Source organism: Passer montanus, unplaced genomic scaffold, assembly GCF_014805655.1.
Source record: "Passer montanus isolate IOZ18808 unplaced genomic scaffold, ASM1480565v1 scaffold8, whole genome shotgun sequence".
In the NCBI taxonomy this organism is placed as follows: domain Eukaryota; kingdom Metazoa; phylum Chordata; class Aves; order Passeriformes; family Passeridae; genus Passer; species Passer montanus.
This window is the reverse complement of record NW_024373256.1, coordinates 1516286-1543720: the sequence shown is the minus strand read 5'-3', so window position 1 is coordinate 1543720 and position 27435 is coordinate 1516286. Positions and strand designations below refer to the sequence as shown.

Below are 27435 nucleotides of genomic sequence, written 5' to 3'. Positions count from 1 at the left end.
AAACAGAGCAATACTTCACCACTGATTTTTTTATATACATTTTATTTCTTTTTTTTAAACAAAAATAAGCAGGTAATAAAAAGATGACGGCCCAAGATCAAGGCCACAGAGCCCAGGCAGGGGCTGGGAAGCTGGGGGTGCTGCAGCTGAGCTGAGCAGCCCTAGAGCAGGTCCCTGATGTAGAGGCTCCTCCTGACAGCGTTGGAGAAGCCCTCGTTGAAGCGGAACCAGACATCGCTCCTCCCCACGGCCTTGCCCAGCTGCAGCTCCAGGGATTCCTCCTTGGAAACCTGAGGGGCTGAGCGGGAAAATCCACTTTAAAAACGTGCAGGGAACTTCAGGCTGTCAGCTGTGCCCTGGCTGGAAGGGGGCATTGAGGGAGGGCTGGGCAGGGCACAGCTGGTGCTCCCAAATCCTGGATGCTGCAACCAAAAAATTCACCCCAAATTCCCTCTGGATGGGGCCAGACTCCATGGAGGTGCCACAGGAACTCCTGCCAGCTGGGCTGGGCTGGTTTGTCCCTGCTGCTGTCCCCTGGGGATGGGGCTGAGGGACAGGAGCCCCTCTTTGGGAATGGGGAGAGCCCCCAGGGGCAGCCAGGGCCACCCTGTCCCTGTGCCACCCACCCAGAGCTCAGGGACTCTTTGTCCCTGTGCCACCCCAGCCTGTGTCACCTACCCGGCGCCTTGGCTGCCTCTTTCCTCTGGAGTGGCCTCCCAAAAAAATCCAGTTCAGGCTGTGGGAAGCAAAGAGCAGGGATGGGGGTGGCTCTGGGGCACCTGCAGCTGCTGCTCAGAGAGGGACAAAGCCACAGCAGGGCTGTCCCTGGGCACAGCTCAGGCACCCCGAGGCTCCTCTGGGCAGAGCAGGAGCCAAATGCAAATCCTGCAGGAAGGGCCAGGGCCTGGCAATGCAAACAGCATCCAAATTTGGGGGAAAAGGCAAAATGTGAGGCTCAGGTGGGGTTTTACAGCCAGGACAGGGCTGGCAGCTGGGCCCTGCCGAGGGGCAGTGCCAGGGAAGGATCCCAGCTCCTCCTGGAGCCCAGGGATGCCCAGGATCATTCCAGAGCAGCTTTTCCAAGCTGCTTTGCCACAGAGCCCAAATTCAGCTATTTCAGCCCAAATTCCCACAGCTCCTCCCTCCCCCAGCCCTGCAAACTTCCCGGGACACATCCAAAATGTCAAAACCCAGCTCCAATTCCTGCCAATCCCAGAGATGCCTTTACAGGACACAGCTGGGCTGGGCTATTATAGGAAATTGGACCAAAAATCCAAATTCCAGTGGAGCCAGGGAGAGCCTGGCAGCCCAGGAAGAGCTGGTGGGAAGTGGGGCAGGAATTGGGGCAGGAACTGGGGCAGAACTGGGGCCTGACCTTGTCCTGCAGAGCTGCTCTCCTCACGATGTGCTCCAGGCGCTGCTGGTGGTTGGGGGTCCCCGTGTCCCCTCGCTCCTCCCCGAGGCCATTCCCAGGCTCCTGTGGGGAGGACAGAGCTGAGCCAGGCTCCCCTCGGGGTGGCTGAGCTCCAGGGTGGGCACTGAGCACCTGTCAGCCCCTGGCCCCCATCCCACCCAGGCTGGGCTGCAACATCCCAGGGATTTTCCCATCGTTTTCTGCCTCTAGGATTTCACATCTAGCCCCTTCCTCCAGGATTTCACATCCATACCATGTAAACAAGGAGCCTTCAGAGGTGTTTTTGCAGCTTCTCTTTGTCCCACACACCTCCCAGGAGCCTCTCTCCTGCTCCAAGGGGCTCCCAGGGATTAATTACCCCGCTGGCACCAGGGCAGGGCAGGCTCAGCTACACCCAGGATGTTTCTCCACCTTTTCCACCCCTTCCCATCTTTTCCTGCCTCCAGGAGAGTGGGCAGAGCCACTCTGCTGCTCCTGGGGGCTTTGGGACCTTTGGAAGTGTCAGCAGCCAGGGAAGGGGAGGCAGGGAAGAGTTCACCTCCCACACGGCCAGGTACAAACAGCAGCCAAAAATTCCCTCCTGAAATTCCCACCTGAAATTCCCACCTGAACCTCCCAGCCGAAATTCCCACCTCCTCACTGGAAGGGTTCAAAGCTTGAACTCCCTCCAGAATTCCTACAAAAAGCTGAGCCCTGCAGCCCAGCTGTGCAGGGAAACATCTGCAGCCAGGGGGGTTAATCCTGGATTTCCACCCAGCAGCCAAAGCCAGCGGCTGCTTTGGGGAAAAACCAAATCCCTGGGGATTTGCTGCACACGAAGGGCCCTGGCAGCCCTTTGGGGGTGCCCACCTGGGCCAGGCTCCGTGCCTCTGCCCTCCTCATCTTCTCCAGCTCGATCTCCCTGGCGATGAGCTGCTTGGCCTGGTAGCTGAGCTGCCTGCGGGCCGGCAGCGCCGGGAAGCGGCACACGGCCTCCACGTCCCTGCAGCACAGGACACGGGGAAGCAGCCCTGAAATCAGCCAGCTCTGCAGCCTGAGAGCCACAGCAAACCCCAGCCCAGCCCCTGAGTCACTCCAAGAGGAACCAACCCTGAAATCAGCCTGTTCTGTGCAGCCCGAGAGCCCCAGGACCTCCCAGCCCTGCCCAAGTCACTCCAAGAGGAACCAACCCTGAAATCAGCCTGTTCTGTGCAGCCTGAGAGTCCCAGCCCCAAAAATCAGCCTGTTCTGTGCAGCCTGAGAGTCCCAGCCCCAAAAATCAGCCTGTTCTGTGCAGCCTGAGAGTCCCAGCCCCAAAAATCAGGCTGTTCTGCAGCCTGTGAGCCCCAGCACCTCCCAGCCCCGAAAATCAACCAGCTCTGTGCAGCCTGAGAGCCCCAGCAAATCCCAGCCCTGCCCAACCCCTAAAATTACCCAGCTCTGTGCAGCCTCAGAGCCCCAGCACCTCCCAGCCCCAAAAATCAGCCTGTTCTGTGCAGCCTGAGAGCCCCAGCACCTCCCAGCCCAGCCCAACTCCAAAAATCAACCAGCTCTGTGCAGCCTCAGAGCCCCAGCACCTCCCAGCCCCAAAAATCAGCCTGTTCTGTGCAGCCTGAGAGCCCCAGCACATCCCAGACCTGCCCAACCCCCAAAATCATCCAGTTCTGTGCAGCCTCAGAGCCCCAGCACATCCCAGCCCAGCCCAACTCCAAAAATCAGCCAGCTCTGTGCAGCCTGTGAGCCCCAGCACCTCCCAGCCCCAAAAATCAGCCTGTTCTGTGCAGCCTCAGAGCCCCAGCACATCCCAGCCCCGAAAATCAGGCAGTTCTGTGCAGCCTGAGAGCCCCAGCACCTCCCAGCCCTGCCCCTGAGTCACTCCAAGGGGAAGCAACCCCAAAAATCAGGCAGTTCTGTGCAGCCTGAGAGCCACAGCAAACCCCAGCCCAGTCCCTGGGTCATTCCTCACTCAGTTTCCCCCCCGTGCAGGAATGGGAATGGGAATGCAGGAGGGATTAGAGGGGTTTAATCCTGGCTTGAAAGCAAAAAGAGGAGATTGGACAGATTGCCCTGAAAAGCTCAGGGGCACAGCACAGCTCAGGCATGGCAGCAGCACAACCCCAAGGTGCCCCCCAGGACAGGTTTAAGGGGAATCCAGCCAGGAACAGGAATTTGGGATCAGCAGAGCAGCTGGATTCTTCACAGGCCTGTTTCAGTCTCCCCAGCACTGAGGAGCCACCAGTCCCTCTGCCAGCTCTGAATATTTCATCTTTATCCACTATTTATCCACTAATTTTTTGCTATTTGTCCATGATTTATCCACCATTATTGCCCCTAAAATAAAAGGAGCAAAGCCTGGAGTCAGGTGGCTCTGCAGTCATTCAGAAATCAGTTGTCAAACCAATGCTTGAGAAAGTTTTAAAGAAATAAAAGCCAGGTTTTGCTGGTGACATCAGGTTGGTTTGCCAGAGATGCTGGGCACAGCTGCCAGGTGCCACAGGGACGTGCCCCTGTCCTGCCACCTCCTGGTGACAGCCACAGCTCCCTTCCCTTTAATCCCATCAAATCAACCCATCCTGGTCAGCCCAAGGAGTGATGGGGCAGCTGATCTGGGGATGGAGCAAAGCCAAAAGTCCCAATTCCTTCCTGAGGACCATCACAGAATCCTGGAGCTGCTTGGGAGAGATTCTGCTCAGCCCAAGGAGTGATGGGGCAGCTGATCTGGGGATGGAGCAAAGCCAAAAGTCCCAATTCCTTCCTGAGGACCATCACAGAATCCTGGAGCTGCTTGGGAGAGATCTTAAAATCATCCAGCTCCAACCCTGACACCTTCCTCTTGCTCCAGCTCCCATCCAACCCAGCCCTGGACGCTTCCAGGGATGGGGCAGCCCCAGCTTCTCTGGGAATTCTATTCCAGCCTCCCGGGGAAGGATTTTGGCTGCCAGTGCCCCTCCCCAGCCCTGGCACTCACGGGTCCAGCTTGAAGACGTACTGGCCCTCGGGCAGGCGCTCCTGCAGGTAGGTGAGGTTGTAGGTGAGCATGGTGCTGATGAGCTCAGCCAGCTGCTGCTTCTCCTTCAGGCTGTAGAGCTGCGTGTTCACCTGGCCAGGGGACAGCACAGAACTGGAAACCCCAAACTGGAAACCCCAAGCAGCCCAAGCACGGCGTTTGATTCTGGGTGAGGAAGGGCCCAGGTCGAGTTTAGCTCTCTCTTAGGGACAGATGTCCTTCCCAGAGCAGGGACAGACCCTCTCCTGGGTGGGGATGACTCTGAGAGCTTCCCAAAGCCCTGCCCAGCCCAGGTGGGGCCCAGGACCCCCCGACACAGCTGGGCACCCCAACACCTTCCCCCATCTCCTGCACCGGCTGCAACACCAAACCCAGCCCGGATTGGGGACAGTTTTAAAGAAATAAAAGCCAGGTTTTGCTGGTGACATCAGGTTGGTTTGCCAGAGATGCTGGGCACAGCTGCCAGGTGCCACAGGGACGTGCCCCTGTCCTGCCACCTCCTGGTGACAGCCACAGGCAGCTGCTCCCTTCCCTTTAATCCCATTAAATCAACCCAGCCTGCTCAGGCCAAAGAGTGATGGGGCAGCTGATCTGGGGATGGAGCAAAGCCAGAAGTCCCAACTCCTTCCTGAGGACCATCACACAAACAGCTGGGCACCCCAACACCTTCCCCCACCTCCTGCACCGGCTCCGACACCAAACCCAGCCCGGACTGGGGACAGCAACCCAGGCCAGCTCACGGGGTGGGTGTGCAGAGGGCTCTGGGGAGCAGGCCAGGGGCTGGGGACACTCACGGGCCGCAGCTTGGGGGCGATGATGTCCAGCAGCAGGCACAGCACGTCCAGCACCAGCGCCTGCTGCCCCGCGCGGCTGCGCGCGCCCGGCGCGATCCCCGCCACCATGGACAGCAGCACGTTCTGCATCTGGCCCAGCCTGGCCACGGCCTGGGGACAGCACGGGGACCCTCAGGCAGGGCCAGGCAGCGTGGCCCTGCAGGGACAGCGCTGCAGCAGGCCCTGCTGCACTTGCCTCGGGCTGGCTGCTGGGGTAGGCCAGCCGGGGGATGGAGGTGGCGGCGAAGAGCAGGTGGAAAGCCACGGGCAGGAAGGGCAGGTAACGCAGCAGCTGGAAGCTCTGGGCCTGCAGCACGGCCCGGCCCAGCAGGTCAGAGAAGCCCAGCCACTCCAGGGCCAGGCACACGGAGCCCAGGCTGGAATCCCGCACCTTCATGTTCAGGAAGTTCTCAAAGAGGCCCTGAGGAGGGTGTGGGGTCAGATGGAGCTGGGGAGGTCTGAGCTGCCCCCCAGCCCCCTCTGGCTGCTCTCACCTGGGCCAGCTTGTCCTGCTCTCCCGAGGAGATGGAGAGGTGCAGGATGTGGTGGAAGCGCTGGGAGGAGGAATTGAAGCCCCCTGAGCCCCCAGGGTGGGGCAGGTCCTCGTCCCCCAGCAGGAGCTGGGCTGGCAAAGAGGGGTCCATTCCTATCCTGTGCCTGGGGGAGCCCAAAGGAAGAGCTGAAGGTTTGGGTTTCCCAGTGCTGGAGGGATATTTTGGATCCTTGGAAACTGGATCCAAAGTTTATTGAATTATTGGGAGCCAAGTGGAGTAGTAACAAAGCATCTGGAATGGCTTTAAAGTGAGAAGAAAGAATATTGGGAAGGAATATCCCCTGGCAGGGTGGCAGGCCCTGGCACAGGTGCCCAGAGCAGCTGGGGCTGCCCCTGGATCCCTGGCAGTGCCCAGGCCAGGCTGGACAGGGCTTGGAGCACCTGGGACAGGGGGAGGTGTCCCTGCCATGGCAGGGGTGGCACTGGATGGGCTCTGAGGTCCCTTCCAACCCAAACCATTCCAGGATTCTGTGATGCACACAAACCCCCTCAAGAAGCTGCTCTCCAGGACCTTGCAGGTCCCACCCAGCCTCCCTTGAACACTTCCAGGGATGAGGCAGCCACAGCTTCTCTGGGAAATGGGAATACCACCCCCCAAGCCCCCAGGAGATGTAAAAACCCCCTCCTCCTACCTCTGGGGCCTGGGCAGCTGGAAGATCTCTTGCCAGATGGAGAAGAGCCCCTTGTTCTGGTCCTTCAGGCCGATCCTCATGGTCTGCACCAGCTGCACACTGAGCTCCTTCTGCCCTCGGCCGTGCAGGAACTGCAGCAGAGCCAGGGCATGGAGGGGACAGGGACCCCAAAGCCCTGGGGAGCAGCTGGGCACAGCCACCCCCCTCTTCCTCCACGTGCAGGGCTCAGAACACCCCGGGGGCTTCAGGGGTCTGACTGGAAGGGACTTTTGTCCCCTGTGTCCCCAGGTGAGCCTGGAGCTGCAGCAGGAGCATGTCCCCAGGGCCATTGCTGTGTCCCCAGGGCCATGCCCATGTCCTGATGGCCATCCCTGTGTCCCTAGGGCCATGCCCATGTCCCCAGGGCCCTCCCCATGTCCCCAGGGCCATGCCCATGTCCTGATGGCCATCCCCAGGGCCATTGCTGTGTCCCCAGGGCCATCCCTATGTCCCCAGGGCCATCCCCGTGTCCCCAGGGCCATCCCCATATCCTGATGGCCATCCTCATCTCCCCAGGGCCATCCCTGTGTCCCCAAGGCCATGCCCATGTCCCCAAGGCCATCTCTGTATCCCCAGAGCCCTGGCAGTGTCCCCAGGCCCTGCAGTGTCCCCAGGCCGTGGCAGTGTCCCCAGGCCCTGGCAGTGTCCCCAGGCCTGCACTGTCCCCAGGCCCTGCAGTGTCCCCAGGCCCTGCAGTGTCCCCAGCACCTGCAGGGTGTTGATGCAGGAGCGGATGTCGCTGTCGGTTTTCTCGCAGAGCGCCAGCAGCGCGCCCGTGTCCGCCCGCATTCCCTGCCGGAGCGCGATCTGCGGGGCAGGACAGGGCTCAGGGGAGGGGACAGCGAGCCAGGGGCACAGGGGACAGCGAGCCAGGGGCACAGGGGGCCCTGGGAGAGCGCAGACCTCGCTGAGGCGCTGGGCCAGCCGGGAGGGCGCGGTGCGGGGGAAGCTGAGCAGGAAGGATTGCTGCCGGAGCGGGCGCAGCGCGGGCACGAACCTGGGGGGGAACACGGGGTGAGAGCCAGCAGGGAATTCCCTTCTTCATCCTGGAATTACTGAGCTTGGGAAACACCTCCCAGAGTGCTGAGTCCAACTGTTCTCCCAGCACTGCCAAGTCACCGTGAAATGATGGCCCCAAGTGCCACATCCACACAGCTCTGAATTCCCCCCAGGGATGGGGACTCCACCCCTGCCCTGAGCAGGACCAACCAATACCTGGCTGCCCTTTCCATGAAGGAATTTTCCCAAATATCCAATCTAAACTTTCCCTGAGGCTGTTCCCTCTCCTCCTGTCCCTGTTCCCTGGAGCAGAGCCCAACCCTGGCTGTCCCCTTCTGTCACGAGTTGTGCAGAGCCACAAGGTCCCCCCCGATCCCCCTTTTCTCCAGGCTGAGCCCCTTCCCAGCTCCCTCAGGAATTCTCCAGCCCCTCTCCAGCTCCCTCAGGAATTCTCCAACCCCTCCCCAGTTCCTTCAGGAATTCTGCAGCCCTCTCCCAGCTCCATCCCTTCCCTGCACACACTCCAGCCCTTCAGCGTGAGGGGCGCAAACCAACCCCAGGACTGGAGCAGCTGCACTCAAACAGAGACACCCCCAGCAGCCTCCTCCTGTCTGGGGGCAGGGTTTGGTGTCCCTGTCCCCCCCCAGGACAGGTGGCACTCACTGGTCATTGCAGATGCAGATGATGGGCCGGAGCAGGAGCCCCCCCTCGCGCCGCCGCCGCCGCCCCGCGCCCGCCTCGCCCTCGCCGTCCTTCCGCTGGATGATGGACAGCAGGACATTGATGGAGGCCTGGGGGAGGAAACAAGGACAGGAGGGATGGCTTCCTGCTCGTGGAACGGTGGGGGAGCTGTTGATGGGGTGAGGTCTGAGGGGCTGGTGCCAGGGGTCGGTGCAGGGCTCACCGCGGGCGCGCCGTCGATCTCGTCGATGATGAGGCAGTTGGGCCTCTCGTGGGAGCCCAGCACCGACCTCATCTGGGTGGCTGCTTCAATGCGGGTCTGGAACACCTCGGGGCTGCGGTCATCGCTGCGAGGGGACACGGGGACAGGTGATCTTGGGGGTGGGGACACCATTGGCATCACCCCTGGGACAGCATCACCCCTGGGACAGCACCACCTCCACAGCACCATCACCTTCACCTCCCGGCATCACCCCTGGGACAGCATCACTTCCAGAACAGCATCACTTCCAGGACAGCATCACCCCTGGGACAGCACCACCTCCACAGCACCATCACCTTCACCTCCACAATAGCATCATCATCACCTCAGGGACAGCACCATCACCTCCAGAACATCTCCACCTCTGGGACACCACCATTCCCAGGACACCATCACCTCCAGAACAGCATCACTTCCAGCATCACCCCCAGGCCACCATCATCTCCAGCATCACCTCTGCCACAGCATCACCTGCCCCCTTTTGTGGGCAGGGCATGGGCTCACCTGGCACCCAGAGCTCACCTGGCACCCAGAGGCTCACCTGGCACCCAGGGCTCACCTGGTACTCAGGGCTCACCTGGCACTCAGGGGTTTACCTGGCACCCAGAGGCTCACCTGGCACCCGGGGCTCACCTGGCACCCAGGGCTCACCTGGCACCCAGGACTCACCTGGCACCCAGGACTCACCTGGCGTTCATCTCCACAGCGTTGTACCCCGCGTGCCTGGCGATGACGTGGGCCAGCGTGGTCTTGCCCAGGCCAGGGGGCCCACAGAGCAGGGCCACCTGTGGCACAGAGGGGAGGTCACCCCTGGAGGGCTTCCTCCTCGGAGGGGACAACGCTGCTCCTCAGCTGGTGGCAGCACAGGGAGCCACAGCCATGTCCCCCCTGCTCACCTTGTATTTGGGTCTCTTGTGCTGGTCCAGCTCGGCCTCCAGCATCTCCTCGGTGAGCTGGACCTTGGTTTTCCACTTGTGGGGATGTTCCTTGGGATGGCTGAGTGGGGGATGAGCTGCAGGGCTGGGCTTGGGCTTCTTGCCAGCCTTGTCCTTGCCGAACACCACCGTGTCCCACAGCTTGAGCCACTTGAGCAGGCAGCGGTTGGTGTACTGCAGGAGAGCAGGGAAATCCCATGGAAAAACCCATGGAACCTGGGAAAAACCCAGCTGAGGCAGAGGAAGGCTGTCCTCCATGGAGGAGGCTGCTCAGGGCTCCACCTGGCATCTCCCTGGGACAAGGTGGGAATGTTTCCCTCCCCAGCTCAGCCCCAGCCCTCAGGGAAACCCTGGGTAAGTCACATCAGCAACATCCCTGCTGGCCCTGCTCTGTCTTGGCTCAACTCAGCAATTCCCAGCCTCTCCCAGCATGTCCAGCTCCCTATAAATCTTCTAACATTCCCCAAAACAATTCAAAACAGCCAACAGTTTCTGGTTAAAATCCTCCCAATACTTTTTGTCTCATTTTGATGACGTTCCATAGGTTCATCTGCCAGAACATCCCCAGGCTCCAGTGCAACTCTGCCATCCCAGGCTCCCAGGGCCTCAGGACTGCTCCCAGGCAGAGCAGCATAGACCCAGCCCCCCAGGCAGTGCTTCCAAAGCAATTCCTGATCCCGTGGCATTAAGGGAGAGCTGCAGAGGTGCTGACCCCACCCATCTCAACCCCCCAGCACCTCACATCATCACTGAGCAGCTCCATGTAGCGCCGGGGGGTGAACTTGTCCACCCAGAGGCAGTGGGGTGCAGGCTCCTCCTCAGCTGCTGGAGCTGTGTCCATGCTGGGCTCCGGGCTCTCGGCGCTGGGCTCGCTCCCCAGGCAACTGCAGCATGGAAATCATTTACCCCAAAGCACCCCAGGAGCCAGGGCAGGGTGGGAACTCCACCCAGACCCCCTCAAGCTGGGGGTGATGAAGGCAAAAAGGCTCCTCTGCTTGCAGGTCCCCCAAAACTTGATTGTGAGGGAGGCAAAGCCAGCAGCATGGCAGGGACTGGGGAGGGGCTTTATACCAACATCTCACCTGTTTATGATCTCTGTCAGCTGCTGGGAGGCCTCCAGAACCTGCCTGCGACGCTGGAGCAACACAGAGAGGGGTCAGGGCCACCCCCCAGCCCATGGCTGGGGACAGGAATGTGGGAGCCAGCCCCGTGGCCAGCAGGGGTGGCAGGGACAGAAGGGAAGGTCAGGGACATGCGGTACCTCCTCATCCACCTGCTCCTTCAGGTGGGAGAAGGGCACCCCCAGCAAGTGGAGCGGCCTGCGAGCGTTCCAGCCCAGGGAATCCGGGAGCTGCAGGGACACGGCACAGCCAGAGCCCTCCTGAGCCACCTGGGGGCCACAGAGGAGCAAAGCCGACCTCCAGATCCCTCCTCACCTCCAGCCCTGTCCTGCAGGGATCATCCCTCAGCACCAGGAAGACCCTGGTGCCCTGGGTGGATGTCACGTTGATGTAATCCTCCAGGATGGGGGGTCTCCTCAGGACCCTCTTCTTTCCCAAGGCTGGTGTGGTCTGCAGGGGGATCATTCCACTCATCTCCAGGTGGTTCGAGCTGGAAAACACCAAATTCCTTCAGCAGGAGAAGGGCTCTTCCCCTCTCTCCTGTTAAAAATGGGGTTCAGGGTGGCCAACCTGGTATTGTGGGGAGCCAGAGGCGCCTCTGGGCCACCATCCCAGGAGACATCCGGAGCCAGCTCCTCGTCTGCACCGAAATCGAGCTTCTTAACAGCTTCCAGGCGCTGCCGCTTCGGCCTGGGGGCTGCGGCATCGAGAGCATCACTGACCGACCGTGGTACCCGGGGATGCTCCAGCACCCGGCACCGCTCGGGGCAGGGGCAGCAGCACCCGGGAACCGGGGCAAACCTACTGCGGGGTTCGGCTGCTGCCGGGGACACGGCGGGGACACAGTCCCGGTCCCTCTTCTTGGCGCCGGTGCCGCCGGGAGAGTCCCCGGGGGGATCGGGCTCCTCCGGCGGCTGCCTCTTGCCCCGGAACTGGGATGTTTTGGGGCCGGCGGGTGGGAATGGCTCGTCTGCAAGAGGGGTCAGACCACGGCGCCGGTCACCGGAGGGGACCCGCGGCGGGACGGGCACACGCGGGCGCGCAAAGCACGGTCCCGCCCGCTCCCTCCCTCCGCCGCCTGCCCGTCCCGGCGCCGCAGCAGCGCCCACCTCCCAGCTCGGCCAGCACCTCCAGCTCGTCGGCGAAGCGCTCGTAGAAGGCATCCTCGGCCCCATACTCGGGCTCGGGCTCGGGCTCGGCGCTCGCCATCGGCCGCGCCCGCCGCGCCACCGGCCCCGCGCCCGCCGCGCAGCGCTGATTGGGCGCGGCGCGCCCGGGCGGAGGCAGGGCCGGCGCTGATTGGACGCGACGCGCGGGGAGACGCGGCGGAGGCGGCGCTGATTGGATGCGATGCGAGCGCTGCCGGGAGGCGCTGCGGGAGCGGGCGGGGCCGCGGCGGCGGGGGCGCTGCGCGGGTTCCCGCAGCCGGCTCCGGGTCACCCCGGCCCGGGTCACTCAGCCCGGTCCCGGTCACTGCTGCCCGGCCCGGGTCACTCAGCCCGGCCCGGGTCCCTGCTGCCCGGTCCGGTCCTCTCCGCCCTGCGCGACCCCTGTCCCGTGCCCTCCGGCCGGGCTGCGGCGGGGAGCGGGGCGAGGCCGATCGCCGCCGCCGGGATGGGCAGAGGCAGCACCGCGCGGCTGCGGGGCCTCCACGCGTGACAGCGGGGCGGGCATGGGCCTGCCGGGACATCCCGGGCCAGCGGCGGGGCCGTGCGCTGTGGCACCGGCACGGCGGCGGCTGGAGCGCTGCTGTAGCGTCCGTGCCGCTGTGGGACCTGCATCCGCGCGGTGACACCGGTGAGGCTGGGGGACAGGCAGGGGACAGCAGCGTTGCAGGTGACGCTGGTACCTCGGCAGCAGCGGTGCATGTCCATTCCCTGCTGGGGTATCCTCCAGGCCCTGCTCCCTGCCCGTCCCGGGTGTGCAGGGCTGCTGTGCCCGTCCCGCAGCTGGCGGATCCTCATCCCGGTTCCCCCTCGCTCTCTCTGCCCCGCAGGGCGCTGGCCATGGAGCCGGGCACCATCGACAACCTGTCCATCCTGTACCAGAGCTCCGACTTCATCGTGGTCAACAAGCACTGGGACCTGCGCATCGACAGCAAGATGTGGTACGAGACGCTGACCCTGCAGAGCCAGCTCAAGCACCGCTTCCCCGAGCTGGCCGACCCCGACACCTACTACGGCTTCAGGTGAGCACCCGGGCACTGAGCCAGGCTCTGCCCTCAGCTGGGGACACTCCTCAGGTGGCCAGGACGCTCCTTTACCCCCGTGTCCTTCCCAGGTTCTGCCACCAGCTGGATTTCTCCACCAGTGGGGCCCTGTGTGTGGCGCTCAACAAAGCGGCAGCGGGCAGTGCCTACAAGTGCTTCAAGGAGCGCCTGGTGACCAAAGCCTACCTGGCCCTGGTGAGCCCTCCCTGCCACCTCCTGCCCTGGCCTTCTGCTGTTCCCAAACAACTCTGCCCTGAGGAAGCTGGGGGTGTTCAGCTGGAGAAGAGAAAGATGCAGAGTTGGAGCCTAATGGGGCTCAAAGAGAGCTGGAGAGGGATTTGGACCAGGGCATGGAGGGATAAGACAGAGGGAATGCCTTCCCACTGCCAGACAGTGGGGTTAGGCTGGGTATCAGGAAGGAATTCTGGCACAGGGTGCCCAGAGAAGCTGTGGCTGCCCCATCCCTGGAAGTGTCCAGGGCCAGCTTGGATGGGGCTGGGAGCAACGTTGAAGGTGTCCCTGCTGCCAACAAGGAGTTGGGGAAGTGGATGGGCTTTAAAGTCCTTGCAATCCCACTCTTTCTTTGATTGCATGATTCTTGCCATGGGGGGTGGGTGAGGGGCACGTGCCAGGGCTCAGTTTGCACGTTCCTGTCCCCAGGTGAGGGGCCACGTGAGCCAGAGCCGGATGACGATCCGCTACGCCATCGGGAAGAACACCACGGAGGGCATGACCCACATGATGTGCATCGAGGGCACAGAGGGTGAGCAGCCCCAGCCCCTGCTCTGCCCACACCCCCAGGGCTGCGCTGGGGCATCTCAAACCCCCTCTGGATGTCCTTGCAGGCTGTGAGAATCCCAAGCCCTGCCAGTCGGAGCTGATCGTGCTGGAACATGGATCCTACAGCGGAGACCCTGTCACCAAAGTGCTGCTGCAGCCACTGACAGGTGGGCACAGGGGCAGCTCTGGAAAGGCCTGAGGGAAGCTGAGAACTGCCGTGCTCAGAGGGACAAATGCCATTAGTATTGTCACCATGCCCTGAGGGAGGGATTCAGGAATTTCCAGTCATTATTCCTGCTCTCTCCCCAGGGAGGACTCACCAGCTCCGGGTTCACTGCAGCGCCATCGGCCACCCCATCGTGGGGGACTTCACCTACAGCCACAGGCAGGACAGCAGTCCCTACAGGATGATGCTCCACGCCTACTACCTGCGCATTCCCACCGGCACGGAGCTGATCGAGGTGTGCGCGCCCGACCCCTTCGTCACCGCCATGGACAGCAACTGGGTGCCCCAGCACGTCACCCAGCGGCTGGAGGATGTCATCCAGGAGCTCAAGGACAAGGGCACACAGAAGGAGGAGGAGGAGGAGAGCCAGGAAGCTGCCAGAGAGGAGGGAGCAGGGGGTGAAGGCAGCAGGGAGGAGACGGAGGAGCAGCGGGCGCGCTGCGAGCAGTGGCTGGCTGAGTGGGCTCTGGAGTGAGCACCGAGCACATCCCTGCATTTCCAGCTCCAGCCTTGTCCCAGCGGGTCCCCACGGAGCCCAGCGCTGCCTCCACGCCTGCACTCCCTCTGTGGCTTCCCTCGCTCCTGGGGCTGGCATCAGGTGGATTTTAGGAGCGGTTGAGGTGGGGTTATTTTGCGATGCCCATCATCCATCTGGTCACGGGGTGTCCCTTTCCCAATCCTTGGGCTCAGCAGCAGAGTCAGTGTCATACTCCAGCTTAGAGTGACCCCAAAGCTTTCCATCCCTGTCCTGGGGGAGCTGGGGCACAGCTGGGCACTGCCTTTGCCATGGGCATTCCCACAACCTCTCCATGCTTGGATGCAGAATTGCAGCCCAGCACAGGGAGGGGAGAACATGCCGGGTGGAGCTCCAGTGTCCCTGTCCCCCATTCCCTCACTGCAGCTGCTGTGTCGTGTGGGATGTGGGAGACTGGGGACTGGAGCACATTCTGGGGACACTGGTAGTCCCCAGGGTGTCCTGTAAAACTGGACTGGGATGGGCATGGAAAGGTCCCTGCCCCTCACACCCTCCCTCAGCCCACCTGGGTGGTTTTTAAAGGTGTGGTGAAGGTGAAGGAGTTCATACCAATGGATTTTAAACTTTTTTTAGATTTCTAGAAAGAGAATCTAGTCTTTTAGGATTTGTAAAATATGGGTGGTCTCAGGAATGAGGTATTTTTAGTACTTCTATGGTCAGAGAGCCAGCAGCCCAAAGCTTTTTTAATGGATTTTATTATTCCTTCTACTAGCACTGCCTTTCCTGCTTTTATCCCTGCTGAGACAGGTCAGAGGACACAAGTTCCTTTCTGCTCACCCACTTGAGGAGGGATCAGTGTCCTTTGTAGGTCTCATGGAGTGGCTCCTGCCTGGCAGGTTTCCAGAGGGTCCTGCAGGCAGGTCCTTCAGCTGGGCAGTTTGGGAAGGCTCTGGAAAAGTAGGAAAAGGAGAAAGGTGAAAGAAAGGCTGAGAACTGATGGGAGGAGCAGGCAGGAGCTCAGCTTTGACAGATGCCAAGAAATTTCCTTTGAAGTGCCCTTGCTTTGCTGGTCATCCTGCTTTGCTTTCCCCTTCCCTGCTCATCCTCTGCAGCCCTTGGGGGACATTTGGAAATGAGGAGAACAGGACAGCTGGGGAGGGACAGCTGGAGCCACACAGCCCCATCCCAGGGCTTTCAAGGACCACATCAGCACTTGCCCAGACTTGTCACCTCACCAGCCCCATCCCGTTGAAAACACCTGATGGGTTTCACACAGCTGATATTCCCACCCCGAGGGGGGAATAAAAACTCACAGCCCTCTCCTTGTGGATAAACACACCCTGCAAGTCACCAAAATCCCTGGGGGGTGGGGGGAGAATTGGATCATCTGTCCTGGGTGTCCCTTTCTGTTGTGGCTTGGTGCCACCACTGCAGGGTGGGGATGGCCTGAGGTGCCAGCCCTGGGCATGGTGGGCACAGGGCTGGTGCCAGAGGAGCAGGAGCCCCTTGTCCTTCCTGCCAGACCTCATGGCCGGGAGGGGCCGGGCAGGTCCCGCCGCTGGGAAGGAGCACAAGGAATCTTTGCCGAATATTTGAGGGGTGACACGCACGGGAGGTGCTGGAAAGGGACAAGGGATTCACATGGGGACCCAGCCTTGTCCACGCTGGGAGCAGGCCCTGCTGGGAGCACGGCCGGGATGAGGGATGGGGACATGGCTGGCACCCTGAGCCCGCCGTGTTTTTGCATCGAGGAGCTCCCCACACCCCAGCCCAGCGTGCTGCTCTTCCGCAGCGCCACAGATAAAAGGGAATTTTCCTTACCCTGCAGAGGGAGTTTTCCAGCGGGGACCCAGCCTTGTCCGCGCTGGGAGCAGTCCCCGATGGGAGCACGGCCGGGATGCGGGATGGGGACATGGGGACATGGCTGGCACCCGAGCCCGCGGTGTTTGCGTCGAGGAGCTCCCCACACCCCAGCCCAGCCTTTGCGTGCTGCTCTTCCCCAGCGCCACAGATAAAAGGGAATTTTCCTTACCCTGCAGAGGGAGTTTTCCAGGCGCCCTTCCCGGCTGCGTTCCAGGGCAATGTCCCCGACCTGTCCCCTCCTGCCCGCGGGGCTGTGGCTCCTGCAGTGCCCTGGGGTTGTGGTGTGGCTGTGATGTCCCGTGCACTCCGCAGTTCCAGATTTGCTGTATTTGCTGTATTAAACGTGTCTCTGCCCTTCACTGTCGGCTCCCTGCGTCCATCTCCCGGGGGCTTCCAGGAATGAGGGGAATGAGGCCGGACCGGCCCCGCGGGAGCGGCCCCGGGGCTCCGAGCAGGCCGACCTGTTGTGTGAGGGAGGATCGGGGAGGATCGTGTGCGAGAGGATTGTTGTGTGAGCTGTAGGATTGTTGTGTGAGGGGATTATTGTGTGAGAGGGCTGTCGTGTGAGGGAGGACTGAGTGTAAAATTGTTGTGCGAGAGGATTGTTGTGTGAGGGGATTGTGTGAGGGAGGATCAAGTGTGAGAGGATTGTTGTGTGAGGGGATTGTTGTGTGAGGGAAGCTTGAGTGTGAGATTGTTGTGCGAGAGGATTGTTGTGTGAGGGGATTATTGTGTGAGAGGATTGTTGTGTGAGGGAGGACTAAGTGTAAAATTGTTGTGCGAGAGGATTGTTGTGTGAGGGGATTATTGTGTGAGAAAATTGTTGTGTGAGGGGCTGGATTGTTGTGTGAGGGAGGATTGAGCGTGAGAGGATTGTTTTGTGAGGGGCTGGATTGTGTGAGGGGCTGGGTTGTGTGAGAGAGAGGATTGTTGTGTGAGTTGTGGGATGGTTGTGTGAGGGGCTGGATTTTTGCTTGTGTGAGGGAGAATTGAGTGTGAGAGAATTGTTTTGTGAGGGGCTGGGTTGTTGTGTGAGCTGCAGGATTGTTGTGTGAGGGACAGGATTGTGTGAGCTGTGGGATTGTGTGAGGGGCTGGGTTGTTGTGTGAGGGATACTCATCCCTCAGGTTGGAACAGAGAGAAAACCCTTTGAAGACCCAAGAAATTATTGCAGTCTTTAAGACTGGGAATTTTTTGGAAGATTATGAACGAGACATGGGCAGAGGGCCACTGGTTAAGGGAGAGGAGCATTCCCAGCCCTCCTGGCACAGGGAGGTGCAGTCAGAGCTCACAACTGACCTGGGAATGTCCCCAGGAATAAGCCTGGGGCAGATGTTCCTCCACATGTTCAAGTTCAGGGTGGATCCCCCAGTGGCAGCTCCCGAGGGGGTTTCAGGGCCAGCTTTGATCTCCACGGGGACACAGTGGACGCGGTGACCCCCAGAGTGGCCCTGGTGTGTCCCTGCCCTCCTGCTCCAGCCACCTCTGTCCAGCCAGCCCGGGGCAGGGGCTGTGTCCCTCCAGCAGCCTCATAGCATTCTGTAATTTTATTGCCCCAACAGGAGCTATTTTCACAGTAAATCCTTCCAAAATAGAAACCAGCAACACCCATGGGCGTGGAGCTAGCCCTGGGGCTGCAGGACCGGTTGGAGGACAGGGCTGGGGACAGGACAGGGCTGGGGGTGACAAACCCCTTTTGACACTGTGCCAGCAGTTCCAGAGACCCTTGGTGAGGGCTGGGACCCCCAAACCTGGCCGGGAGGGGGGTGCAGCCCTGCTCCAGCCCAGCCACCCTTCCCTTTTCCCATGATAAACACCCAGATAAAGTTTGTGCTCACAGCTCCTCCAGGTTGTCATCTCAGAGCCTCGAGGAGGATTTGATTCCCTTGGTCTTGGTCCCCTTTGTGGCACGTGCTCGACAGCATTCTGGAGCATGACTGGGAGGAAAAGCTGAAAAAAAGGGAATGGGATTGGCTGTGATCCTGGGAAAAAGGAGAGGCACAAGGAAACACCTCCCAGAGGGTGCTGAGCCCATCACTGAGCTCAGTCTGCTCTGCACCCCAGCTGCCCCATGAAATAACCCCTGAGCAGCTCTACAGGTTTTCCCCTCACCGACAGCACCTTAATCCCCCTCAGGAGCACAGAAACTCCCAAACCAGGGGCTTTAACTCCTTCTGGGTTCATTTTCGGTTCAGCTGAACCCAGAGCTCAGTGACCCTTTATGAGAAGTAGGAAACAGCCCCAAAGCAAAAGCAGGGAGAAGGAAAGGAGCCAGACAAAACAGAGTTGAGAAACTGCCCCGTCACACCCCGTGTGCGGAGCAACATCCCCACCCCGCACAGATAAAGTGCCGAGGCTGCCCAGCCCCTGCCCCAGCCCCAGCAGCACCTTCCCGGCCGAATCCTCCCATCCCGGAGCCAAATCCCCCTGGACAAGGGGCAGGAGAACGGCTCGGCACAGCCCCGGTAGGATTTGGGGGAGGAAAAAGGAGATTGAGGGGGGAAAATTCCTTGCGTTGAGTTCAAACGGCGATAACGGGTTGCTGTGGGCAGCCCCGGGGGAATTTCAGGAGCAGGGATTGATTTTCTATCAGGGGATCACCCTGAGGGGTGTAGAGGGGTGGGGAACACCTGCTGGGTCCTCCCACTGCCTTACACTGGATTTCTCCCAGTCTGTGCTGGTGAGGAGCTGGGGGATGGAGGGGGACCCTGTCCCTGTAGGACAGTTGTGAGGTTTCTTTTAATAACGGGTGGGGAAACTCCTGTTTTCTGTTATAAAGGATTTAAAATCTCACCTGTGGTTGCTGGGGGTGTATGTAGCATCACAGAGACGGGGTGGGCACAGCGAGACCCCTGACCCCAGAGCTCCAGCCCCAGTGCTGGGTGACAGAATCAGCCCCAGGACCTCCAGTGCTGTCCCCAGGCTCTGACCCCGAGTGTGGAACAGCTCCAGCCCCAGTGCTGGGTGACAGAATCAGCTCCAGGACCTCCAAGTGTGGGACACGGCTCTCCGGACCGGCTCCAAGGACAGACCCCCGGCACCAGCACCATGGCGTGGGCAGCCCCAGCCCTGGCAGCTGCCACCCTCTGCCTCCGTGAGTGACATCCTGTCCCCAAAAACTGCCCCGGGACCCCCAGGCACCAGGGATGCTCCGGCTGTGCTGCTCCTCATCCCAATCCCGCTCGGTTCAGCACTCCCAGGGCTCTGTCTCCTGCTCCCCTCAGCATCCACAGGCCTTTCCCAGGGATACATCTTCCCAGATTTCCAGGGATGGATTTATCCCTTTTTGTCTTCCACACCCTCCTGCAGGGAGCCGGGGGTGCTCGGGCTGGGGGCTGCTCCCTTCACAGTGATCCGCAGCATTTCCTAAACATGAAGTTAGCAAAGGAAAGGCTCTTCCCAGACTCTAAACCTGGAGCTGCTTGGAGCAACCCCGATGAGCCGTTCCTAATCCCGGGATGTTTCCTAACCTTCCTTGCAGGTTTCTCTGCAGACCCAGTGAAAGCAACAGCGGTGAGTCCCTGCCGGCTCTGCTGGCTCCCACCGTGCCAGGGCTTTCCCAAAATTCCCCAGCTGGCTCTGGAGGTGCCACCATTCCCGCAGTGCTCAGCTCCACCTGCCCGCTGTCCCCTGTGCAGAGCGTGGCCCTGTCCTTGTCCCGTCCCTCACCTCCCTGCCCTGCTCCCAAACCCAGCTCCAGGCGAGCAGGGACAGACCCACCCGAGTGTCCCCGCTGCTGAGGGCGGCTTTGATGGCTTTCGTCCCCACAAGTAACCCAGGGGCTGCTGCAGCTCCTGGCTGTTCCCACGGGCAGCAGTCTGGGCGCTCCAGCCAGGTCAGATCCCATTCCCTGCATCTCATTCTTCCCTTTCCTTACCGGGACTGAGCCTCCCCCATCCTCTCCCCAGGCTGCCCTGATTTTTGGAGCCGTCCTGTCCAACGCTGAGCATCCCCAGTAAGTACCAGCCCTGTCGGGGGCTCTGGGGGTCCGGCGGGGTGAATTTGCATTATCTGCTGCTGTGCCGGGTGACTGGGGCAGGGAGGATTTACAGCCCTGTGCAGCCGGTTCCGTGCTGGGATTCCGGCGGGCTGGGTTCCTGCAGAAACACAAACACACCGAGAATTCTCCTTCCTCCACGCGGCTGCAGCGGAGCCTCGCCCCGGCTGAGCCCGGGCGCTGCTGCTTTGTCCCACACCCAAACCCCGGGACATGGGGGCACCCACCCGGCCGTGGGGATGGCAGCACCCTGGCACTGATTTTAGGGGACATTTTCATGACATCCCACGTGTACAGCCTCGGGGAGCTGGTGTGTGACCTAGAGCCGGGCACCATCCCGGCCTCGGATCCCAAAATCCTGGAGAAGCTGAAGCTCTGCCCGGCGCTGACGGGGGCACAGCAGGACGCCCTCAATGCCCTGCTCCTGTCGGGGGGCACAGCGTACGGGTGAGGAGCCTTCCTTGCAGGGGTGGGCGGGCAGGAGGGGTGGGAATCCACGGGGATGCTGATCTGGTCCTGCTCCTGCTGCCGCAGGGATCCCTCAAGCTGGGATTTGCGGACTCTGCAAGATTTGGGGCCGCTCGTGCTGGCGTTGAACCAGACCACGCTGAGTTTGGTGGCCGAGGTAAGAACCCCTCCTCGGGGGGAGATGACCATCAGGCAGGTCAGCTCCGAGGCTGGGGGACCCAGCATCCTGTGCTCTCCGGACCTAGAACCCTCTGTCCCTGTGTCCCCTGTCCCAGCACCCTGTGTCCCTGTCTTCGTGCCCCCCGGTCCCAGCACTCTCTGTCCCTGTGCCCCCGGTCCCAGCACTCTCTGTCCCTGTGCCCCCCGGTTCCAGCACCCTCTGTCCCTGTCCCCGGTCCCAGCACTCTCTGTCCCCGCAGGCAGCACGGGAGGATTTCAGGAGGAGCATCGCTGCCGCCTACATCAACCAGGGACGTTCCCAGCGGGAGAAATCCCTGATCCTCCTCAGGGCGCTCGCAGCAGCATCAGCTGCCTCCCAGCCCCGGCTGAAGCGCAGCGCGGACCGTGAGTGTTTCCCTTCCCTCCGGAGCTCTGCGAGGGGACAATGCCCGGGGCTGGCAGGATCTGGGAGCTCCTGGCTGGACCGGGCAGAAATCTGAGGTTCCCACAAATTGGGGAAGTGGGGAAATGTCCTTGAAGCACGGGGTGGGGGTTGCTCTTACCTGGGAGCAGGGATGTGGTGGCAGCACTCAGGAAGGAGCTGGGACAGTGGGACAGTCCCCAGGCAGGGCCAGCGCCAGGGCAGGACGCTGCAAGAGCAGAGGATGCTCATGTAGGGGACATGGATCAGTTTGAGCTGCCTTTAACAGGACAAAGCACAAGTGGGCTGCAAAACATCCCCAGGTTCTTCTGGAATGAATTTAGGGAATGACAGCAAATGAGGCACCTCCGTGGACTGGGGACCAGGGGATGGGAGCAGGATCCACCGTGGCTTGAGCCACGTTTTTGTGATTCCCTGTCCTTCACCTTGGCTTTGAGCCCGTGGCAGGAGCAGGGCCAGGTGGGAAGGGCACACGCACAACACACACCTCTGCCTGACACAATTCCTTGCCCTCAGGCTGCCAGTCCAAGCCCATCACTGCCAGCAACATCAGTGACATCTTCTTGTACCTCTCCCCTGACATGCTTGACCAGCTCGACCTGTGCCTGAGCAATGATGTGCTAATACAAAACCTGGAGGCTGTGCTGGCTCAGCCAATCACCTCAAAACCTTTGAGGGTCCTGAAAAAAAAGGTGGATGAGGTAAGGGGTGGCACAGGACAGGAGCCCCCCAGCAGCAGGGAGCAGGGCTCAGTGGGCACAGGGATGAAGGTGTCCGAGTGGGTCCTTTGCACTCATTCCTGCCCTGTTTTCCCTTCCCTCACCCTCTGTCCTCCCCCTGGGCCGGCCCCCACAGTATTTCCAGGGGTCAGGGATCCCAGAGGAGCAGCTGAGGCGCCTGGGGGTGCTGTCCCGCCTGTACACGGAGCAGGAGATCAGCCAGTGGCCGGTGACATCCAGTGACACCCTCTCAGCCCTGCTCAATGGCTCGGGAGGAGCGTGGGATGATTCCCAGGTAAATCCATGGCAGCAGAAAGGTGGGGAAGCCAAACTGGGATTGCCTCTGTCCCAGCCCAGCTCAGGGTGGAGGCGTTGTGGGGTTTTTTGGGGGTTGGCAGCACTGCCATCCTTACCAGGAGTGTCTCCCATTTCTGCCCATGTCCCTCAGGTGCAGCAGCTGCTCAGCAGGTACCTGGCCCTGGGGGGCTCCTTGACGGGGCCCCTGCTCCAGGAAATCACAGGCAGGCGCCTGTGCAACCTGCAGGAGGGGCAGATCCAGCAGATCTCTGCTGCAGCCATCGGGTGAGCGGCTTCTTGGGATGCTGCTCAGCCCTGGGAGGCCCCAGGGCTCTGGGGAGCTGGGGTGGAAGAGCCCCAGCTCTGTTGTGGATGTCCCCATTCCCAACCAGCACAGTGGGATGGCTGTGTCCCAATCCCAGATCTCACCTGAGCTCCAGGACCATGAGCAGGGACATCCCCCCCATCCCTCCCAGCCACCAGAACAATTTATCTGCAGTTTGGGGTGCTGCTGATGCCTTGAGAGGCTGCCTGGAGCAGAGCTGGGCAGAGTTAAGGAATAAAGATGGGATTTATTAAAAGTCCTCAAGGGATACACCTTGGGCAGAATTAAAGGAATAAAGCAGGGATTTATTAAAAGTCCTCAAGGGATACACCTTGGGCAGTACAAGAACCTGGCTGTGGCTGCACCCAAGATGGACAATGGGTCAGGAGTTCTCACACTTTTATCAGTTTTGGTCCATTTCCATACTGGGGTTCATTGTCCAATTCCAGCTCAGGTGATGCAGTCCCATCCTCCCAGACTGCTCTCCTCCATTCCCAGTTTGCACTTTTGGGGCTGAAGCTGCAGTGGTGTCCTTGGTTCTGGGGCTGGCAAAGGATTGCTCTGTGTGGCTGAGCTGTGAGGAGAGCTGCTGGCACTTTGTGTGAAGTTCAGAGTTCTGTACCAATGCAGTCCAGAATCTAGAAAATAACTCAAACTGAAGGATCAGGGCTGACCTGTGCCCCCCTTCCAGGACTGCTGGGCGGTTGGACATCTCTTCATGCTCCCAGTCCAAGAAGAAGCAGCTCTATGGGAAGGCCCGGGAGGCCTTTGCCAGCCTGGCCAGCACCCCTGGCCCCTATTACTGCCAGATCCAGCCATACCTGGGTAGGTGCTTCCTCTCCACCCTCCTTCCCACCACCAGGTTTGGGGTCTCTTCTCAGGCACAGACAGGTCTGGCTGTGAACCAGAACCTCCCCAAATCCTCCCCAGAAGTGCTGGAAGGGTTTGCACATCTCCAGGTGTCCCCTGGGCTCTCTTTAAGGTGGAGCTCCAGCAGAAGATCTGAAGAATTTGGCTAATGCTGGTGTGGCCATAAACATGGATCTGGACACCTTCCTCTCCCTAATTCCTGAGGAACTGCAGGTACAGCCCTGGGTGCTGCTGTCCCTCTCCCAGGGCAGGGCAGGGCTGAGCAGGGGGGCTGAGGTCAGAGCCCAGCCAAATCACCATTTCTGCACTTTCTCACCTTTATAAATTTCCTTTAGGAAGTTTCAGCTGCTCTGCAGCCCCGTTAGCAAAGCCTTTGGGGCTGTGAGGGTGAGGGAAGGGGATGATCTCTGTGTGTTGCAGAAACTCAGCGTCACTGACGTGAAACATTTGCTGGGGAAAAACCTCCCTGAGCTGAAGGAGCACGAGCAGGAGCCCTCGGTGGTGAGCTGGGTGCAGCTGCAATCCCAGCGCGAGCTGGACTGCGTGCTGGGCATCGGCCTGCAGGGGGGGCGGCCCGAGCCCGCGGGGACAGCCAGCCCTGCTGCCACCTCCCCGGCCACTGCCAGCACCCCTGCGCCCACCACTGCAGCCAGTGTCACCTCCCCGGGCACTGCCAGCACCCCTGCGCCCACCACTGCAGCCAGTGTCACCTCCCCGGCCACTGCCAGCACCCCTGTGCCCACCACCCTGGCCAGTGTCACCTCCCCAGCCACTGCCAGCACCCCTGCGCCCACCACTGCAGCCAGTGTCACCTCCCTGGCCACTGCCAGCACCCCTGTGCCCACCACCCCGGACAGTGTCACCACCCCTGCGCCCACCACTACAGCCAGTGTCACCTCCATGGCCACTGCCAGCACCCCTGTGCCCACCACCCTGGCCAGTGTCACCAGCCCTGTGGCCACCACTGCAGCCAGTGTCACCTCCCCGGCCACTGCCACCACGTCTGTGCCCACCACCCCGGCCAGTGTCACCACACCTGCACCCACCACCCCGGCCACTGCCAGCACCCCTGTGCCCACCATCCTGGCCAGTGTCACCTCGATGGCCACTGCCACCACCCCTACTGCCCCCACCACCCTGGACAGTGTCACCTCCATGGGCACTGTCCCCACCTCTCCTCACCCTGCCAGTTCAGCCAATGTCACCCCTGTGTCCACCACTGTCCCCGGCACCTCGGCCAGTGCCACCACCATCCCCAATGTCCCCAGCACCTCGGCCAGTGCCACCACCCTCCCCAATGTCCCCAGCACCTTGGCCAGTGCCACCACCGTCCCCAATGTCCCCAGCACCCCCCACTGCCACCTCCACTGCCCGTCCCTCTGTGACCAGTGCAGTGCCCTGCTCCACCCACCAGGCCCCCAGCACAGACAGAGCCACGTCCCCTGCTGTCACCCTCCTCAGCACCCTCCTGGCCACCAGCAGCCCCAGTGCCACCCCAGTCCCTGCTGTCACCTCCAGGGCCACCACCAGCACTGGTGTTGGCACTAACCCAGCTGGTACCACCCACAGCACTGTCACCACTGTCCCCACTACCTCGGCCAGTGCCACCACCCTCCCCAATGTCCCCAGCACCTCAGCCAGTGCCACCACCGTCCCCACTGTCCCCAGCACCTTGGCCAGTGCCACCACCCTCCCCAATGTCCCCAGCACCTCGGTCAGTGCCACCACCCTCCCCAATGTCCCCAGCACCTCAGCCAGTGTCACCTCCATGACCACTGTCCCCAGCCCTCCTCACCCCTCGGCCAGTGTCACTGTCCCCACCACCACTGCCATTAGCAGCCACTCGCCAGTGCCACCACTGTCCCCACTGTCCCCAGCAGCTCAGTCAGTGCCACCACCGTCCCCAGCACCTCGGCCAGTGCCACCACTGTCCCCACTGTCCCCAGCAGCTCAGCCAGTGCCATCACCGTCCCCACTGTCCCCAGCACCTCAGCCAGTGTCACCTCCATGACCACTGTCCCCAGCCCTCCTCACCCCTCGGCCAGTGTCACTGTCCCCACCACCACTGCCATTAGCAGCCACTCGACCCCTCAGCCGAGCACGGTCCCCCCCAGGACCCCAACCCCCCCAGGCACCCCCCAACACACTTCCCCAATCCCACCTCTTCTCCCACTGCCACCCCTGTCCCCAACCCCTCTTCTGCTCCCACTGCCACCCACAGCACTGTCACCACTGTCCCCAATCCCACCTCTTCTCTCACTGCCACCCACAGCACTGTCACCTCTGTCCCCAATCCCACCTCTTCTCCCACTCCCAAACCCTCCTGTGCTCACACTGCCACCACTGTCCCTCACTCCTCCTCTGCTCCCACTGCCACCCACAGCACCGTCACCTCTGTCCCCAACCCCACCTCTTCTCCCACTGCCACCCCCATCTCCAATCCCACCTCTTCTCCCACTGTCACCTCTGTCCCCAACCCCTCTTCTGCTCCCACTGCCACCCACAGCACTGTCACCCCCGTCCCCAATCCACCTCTGTCCCCAATCCCACCTCTTCTCCCACTCCCAAACCCTCCTGTGCTCACACTGCCACCACTGTCCCTCACTCCTCCTCTGCTCCCACTGCCACCCACAGCACCATCACCTCTGTCCCCAATCCTACATCTTCTCCCACTTCCAATCCCACCTCTGCTCCCACTGCCACCCACAGCACTGTCACCCCTGTCCCCAATCCTACATCTTCTCCCACTGCCACCCCCATCTCCAATGCCACCTCTGCCCCCAGTGCCACCCCTGTCCCTCCGTCCCCCTCTGCCCCCAGTGCCACCCCAGTTCCCCCCCAGCCAAGCCTGGGCTCCTCCACGGCCGCGCCGTGCCCGCCCAGCTCCCGTGCCAGCCCCAGACCCACAGCCGGGAGTGTCCCAGAGCCAGCCCAGACAGCCTCCAACGGCTACATCAACCTGCGGCCCCCGCCTGGTGAGCTGGGAACGGGGGAAGCCCTGGGAATGCTGGGGCCAGGGCAAAGCTGGCTGATGCCCCCCGCTCCTGGTGGGATGCAGCACTGGGGGACAGGTGGGGACGTGGCCCTGGGGCTGCCCTCAGGTTCTCAGGTCACTTCAAGGTGTCACTTCAAGGTGTCCCATCACCTCCCGAGCCCCCAGCCCTCCCCGGCAGCTGGAGAATCCCATTCCTGTGTTGTCCCTGCAGGATCAGGATCCAGGCTCTGCTCCTGCCTCGCTCTCCTGCTGGCAGCCACCGTGGGGAAGGTTCTGCTGCTCTGAGCCCCCCTCAGCACCCCCACCCTGCACACCCCTCCCTCCTCCCACTGGAACTGCGCTGGGCAAGGCCCTGCTGGGCAGCAGGACCCCAGGAAAGGGAGGAGAATTCATCCACGTTTGACTCCAGCACAGGATGTGGTTATTTTTGAAGCTGGCCTGTGAAGAACAGACTTTTCCAGCCCAGAGGAGCCCCACAGGTCCTTACTAGAGATTTACTCCCTGTAGTACAACCAGCAGTGCTGCTGACTGCTCTGCCAAGGCAAGAACACCGGGCCCAGATCCTGCAGGGATTTCCTGTCCATCCCATCCCCCTGGGATCTGTTAAACAGTGGGAAAACTCAGGGATTTGAGTCACTGGTGGCCCAGCACTGCAGCTGAGAGATCCCCAAAAATCCTATTTAACTTCCTTCACGAGCTGCTTTTTGATCAAGGTCTGCTCAAACCACACACAGACTCTCATGGGATGATTAGCTGGAGATAATTTATCTTGATTACTGTTCAGTGCTATATAATAAAACATCAGTCTGGTTTTTCCTAATCCAATGTGTCCTTTGAGTGCTTTGTGGGGAAGCTTTTCCAGCACAAATCCAAACTCTGCGGTGAAGGACAGACCTGCTCCCTCTCTAGAAAGCTCAGCCAGTGAAGATTTATAAGACATAAAATATATAAATCCCTTTTTCCCTCCCAGATTCTCCCCCTGGAGGAAGGGGAATGTCAGGAGCTGGATACAGGTTTCACTGATGGTTTTTTTCCACAGATATTTCCAATGAGTGGGGAAAAAATATGGAAAACTTTGTACAAAGTTCCTTTCCTCCAACATGAGGAAGCTGAGAACAGTCTCAGCTCCTAAATGTTGAAGAGCCAACCCCAAGG

At 61.0% G+C, this 27435-nt stretch overlaps 3 protein-coding genes across 4 annotated transcripts; 2 read left to right on the top strand and 1 right to left on the bottom strand.

Moving 5' to 3' along the window:
• Positions 1 to 25: 25 nt before the first annotated feature.
• On the bottom strand, positions 26 to 11699 carry CHTF18 (chromosome transmission fidelity factor 18). Of its 2 annotated transcripts, XM_039732647.1 has the most exons (22): positions 11565 to 11699; positions 11261 to 11425; positions 11026 to 11152; positions 10771 to 10945; positions 10596 to 10685; positions 10417 to 10469; positions 10077 to 10218; positions 9296 to 9508; positions 9087 to 9184; positions 8361 to 8484; positions 8120 to 8247; positions 7361 to 7454; positions 7166 to 7264; positions 6419 to 6549; positions 5728 to 5890; positions 5430 to 5654; positions 5195 to 5344; positions 4362 to 4492; positions 2264 to 2396; positions 1376 to 1477; positions 679 to 736; positions 58 to 298 (listed from the first exon to the last, which is right to left on the bottom strand). In XM_039732647.1, the coding sequence occupies exons 1-22, from the start codon at positions 11662 to 11664 to the stop codon at positions 162 to 164; spliced, it is 2838 nt and encodes a 945-aa protein (XP_039588581.1). In that variant the 5' UTR covers positions 11665 to 11699; the 3' UTR covers positions 58 to 161. The 2 variants fall into 2 exon arrangements, with proteins under 2 accessions (XP_039588580.1, XP_039588581.1); XM_039732646.1 differs by lacking the exon at positions 679 to 736 and having other exon boundaries at positions 26 to 298.
• Positions 11700 to 11816: 117 nt separating this feature from the next.
• Positions 11817 to 15879, top strand: RPUSD1 (RNA pseudouridine synthase domain containing 1). Its single transcript, XM_039732351.1, has 6 exons — positions 11817 to 12252; positions 12452 to 12643; positions 12736 to 12859; positions 13325 to 13427; positions 13510 to 13611; positions 13754 to 15879. Exons 2-6 carry the CDS (start codon positions 12462 to 12464, stop codon positions 14143 to 14145), a joined length of 903 nt encoding a protein of 300 aa, XP_039588285.1. The 5' UTR covers positions 11817 to 12252; positions 12452 to 12461; the 3' UTR covers positions 14146 to 15879.
• Positions 15880 to 20282: 4403 nt separating this feature from the next.
• LOC120512964 (mesothelin-like protein) lies at positions 20283 to 26565 on the top strand. Its single transcript, XM_039731847.1, has 14 exons — positions 20283 to 20452; positions 20540 to 20630; positions 20893 to 21037; positions 21591 to 21775; positions 21930 to 22088; positions 22242 to 22375; positions 23107 to 23240; positions 23398 to 23498; positions 23706 to 23915; positions 24116 to 24122; positions 24172 to 24564; positions 24632 to 24841; positions 26117 to 26260; positions 26492 to 26565. Exons 1-14 carry the CDS (start codon positions 20283 to 20285, stop codon positions 26563 to 26565), a joined length of 2157 nt encoding a protein of 718 aa, XP_039587781.1.
• The last annotated feature ends 870 nt before the right edge of the window (positions 26566 to 27435 follow it).

Bases quoted from the DNA above. Each gene is read 5' to 3' on its own strand.
- LOC120512964 (XM_039731847.1), top strand. From the start codon at position 20,283: ATGACATCCCACGTGTACAGCCTCGGGGAGCTGGTGTGTGACCTAGAG. The intron at 20,453-20,539 runs GTGAGGAGCCTT...CTGCTGCCGCAG, and splicing joins TCGGGGGGCACAGCGTACGG to GGATCCCTCAAGCTGGGATT. The intron at 22,376-23,106 runs GTGAGCGGCTTC...CCCCCCTTCCAG, and splicing joins ATCTCTGCTGCAGCCATCGG to GACTGCTGGGCGGTTGGACA.
- CHTF18 (XM_039732646.1), bottom strand. From the start codon at position 11,664: ATGGCGAGCGCCGAGCCCGAGCCCGAGCCCGAGTATGGGGCCGAGGAT. The intron at 11,153-11,260 runs GTAGGTTTGCCC...TCGATGCCGCAG, and splicing joins GGCAGCAGCCGAACCCCGCA to CCCCCAGGCCGAAGCGGCAG. The intron at 299-1,375 runs GTCAGGCCCCAG...TTTCCCGCTCAG, and splicing joins GAGCAGCTCTGCAGGACAAG to CCCCTCAGGTTTCCAAGGAG.
- RPUSD1 (XM_039732351.1), top strand. From the start codon at position 12,462: ATGGAGCCGGGCACCATCGACAACCTGTCCATCCTGTACCAGAGCTCC. The intron at 12,644-12,735 runs GTGAGCACCCGG...TGTCCTTCCCAG, and splicing joins GACACCTACTACGGCTTCAG to GTTCTGCCACCAGCTGGATT. The intron at 13,428-13,509 runs GTGAGCAGCCCC...ATGTCCTTGCAG, and splicing joins GTGCATCGAGGGCACAGAGG to GCTGTGAGAATCCCAAGCCC.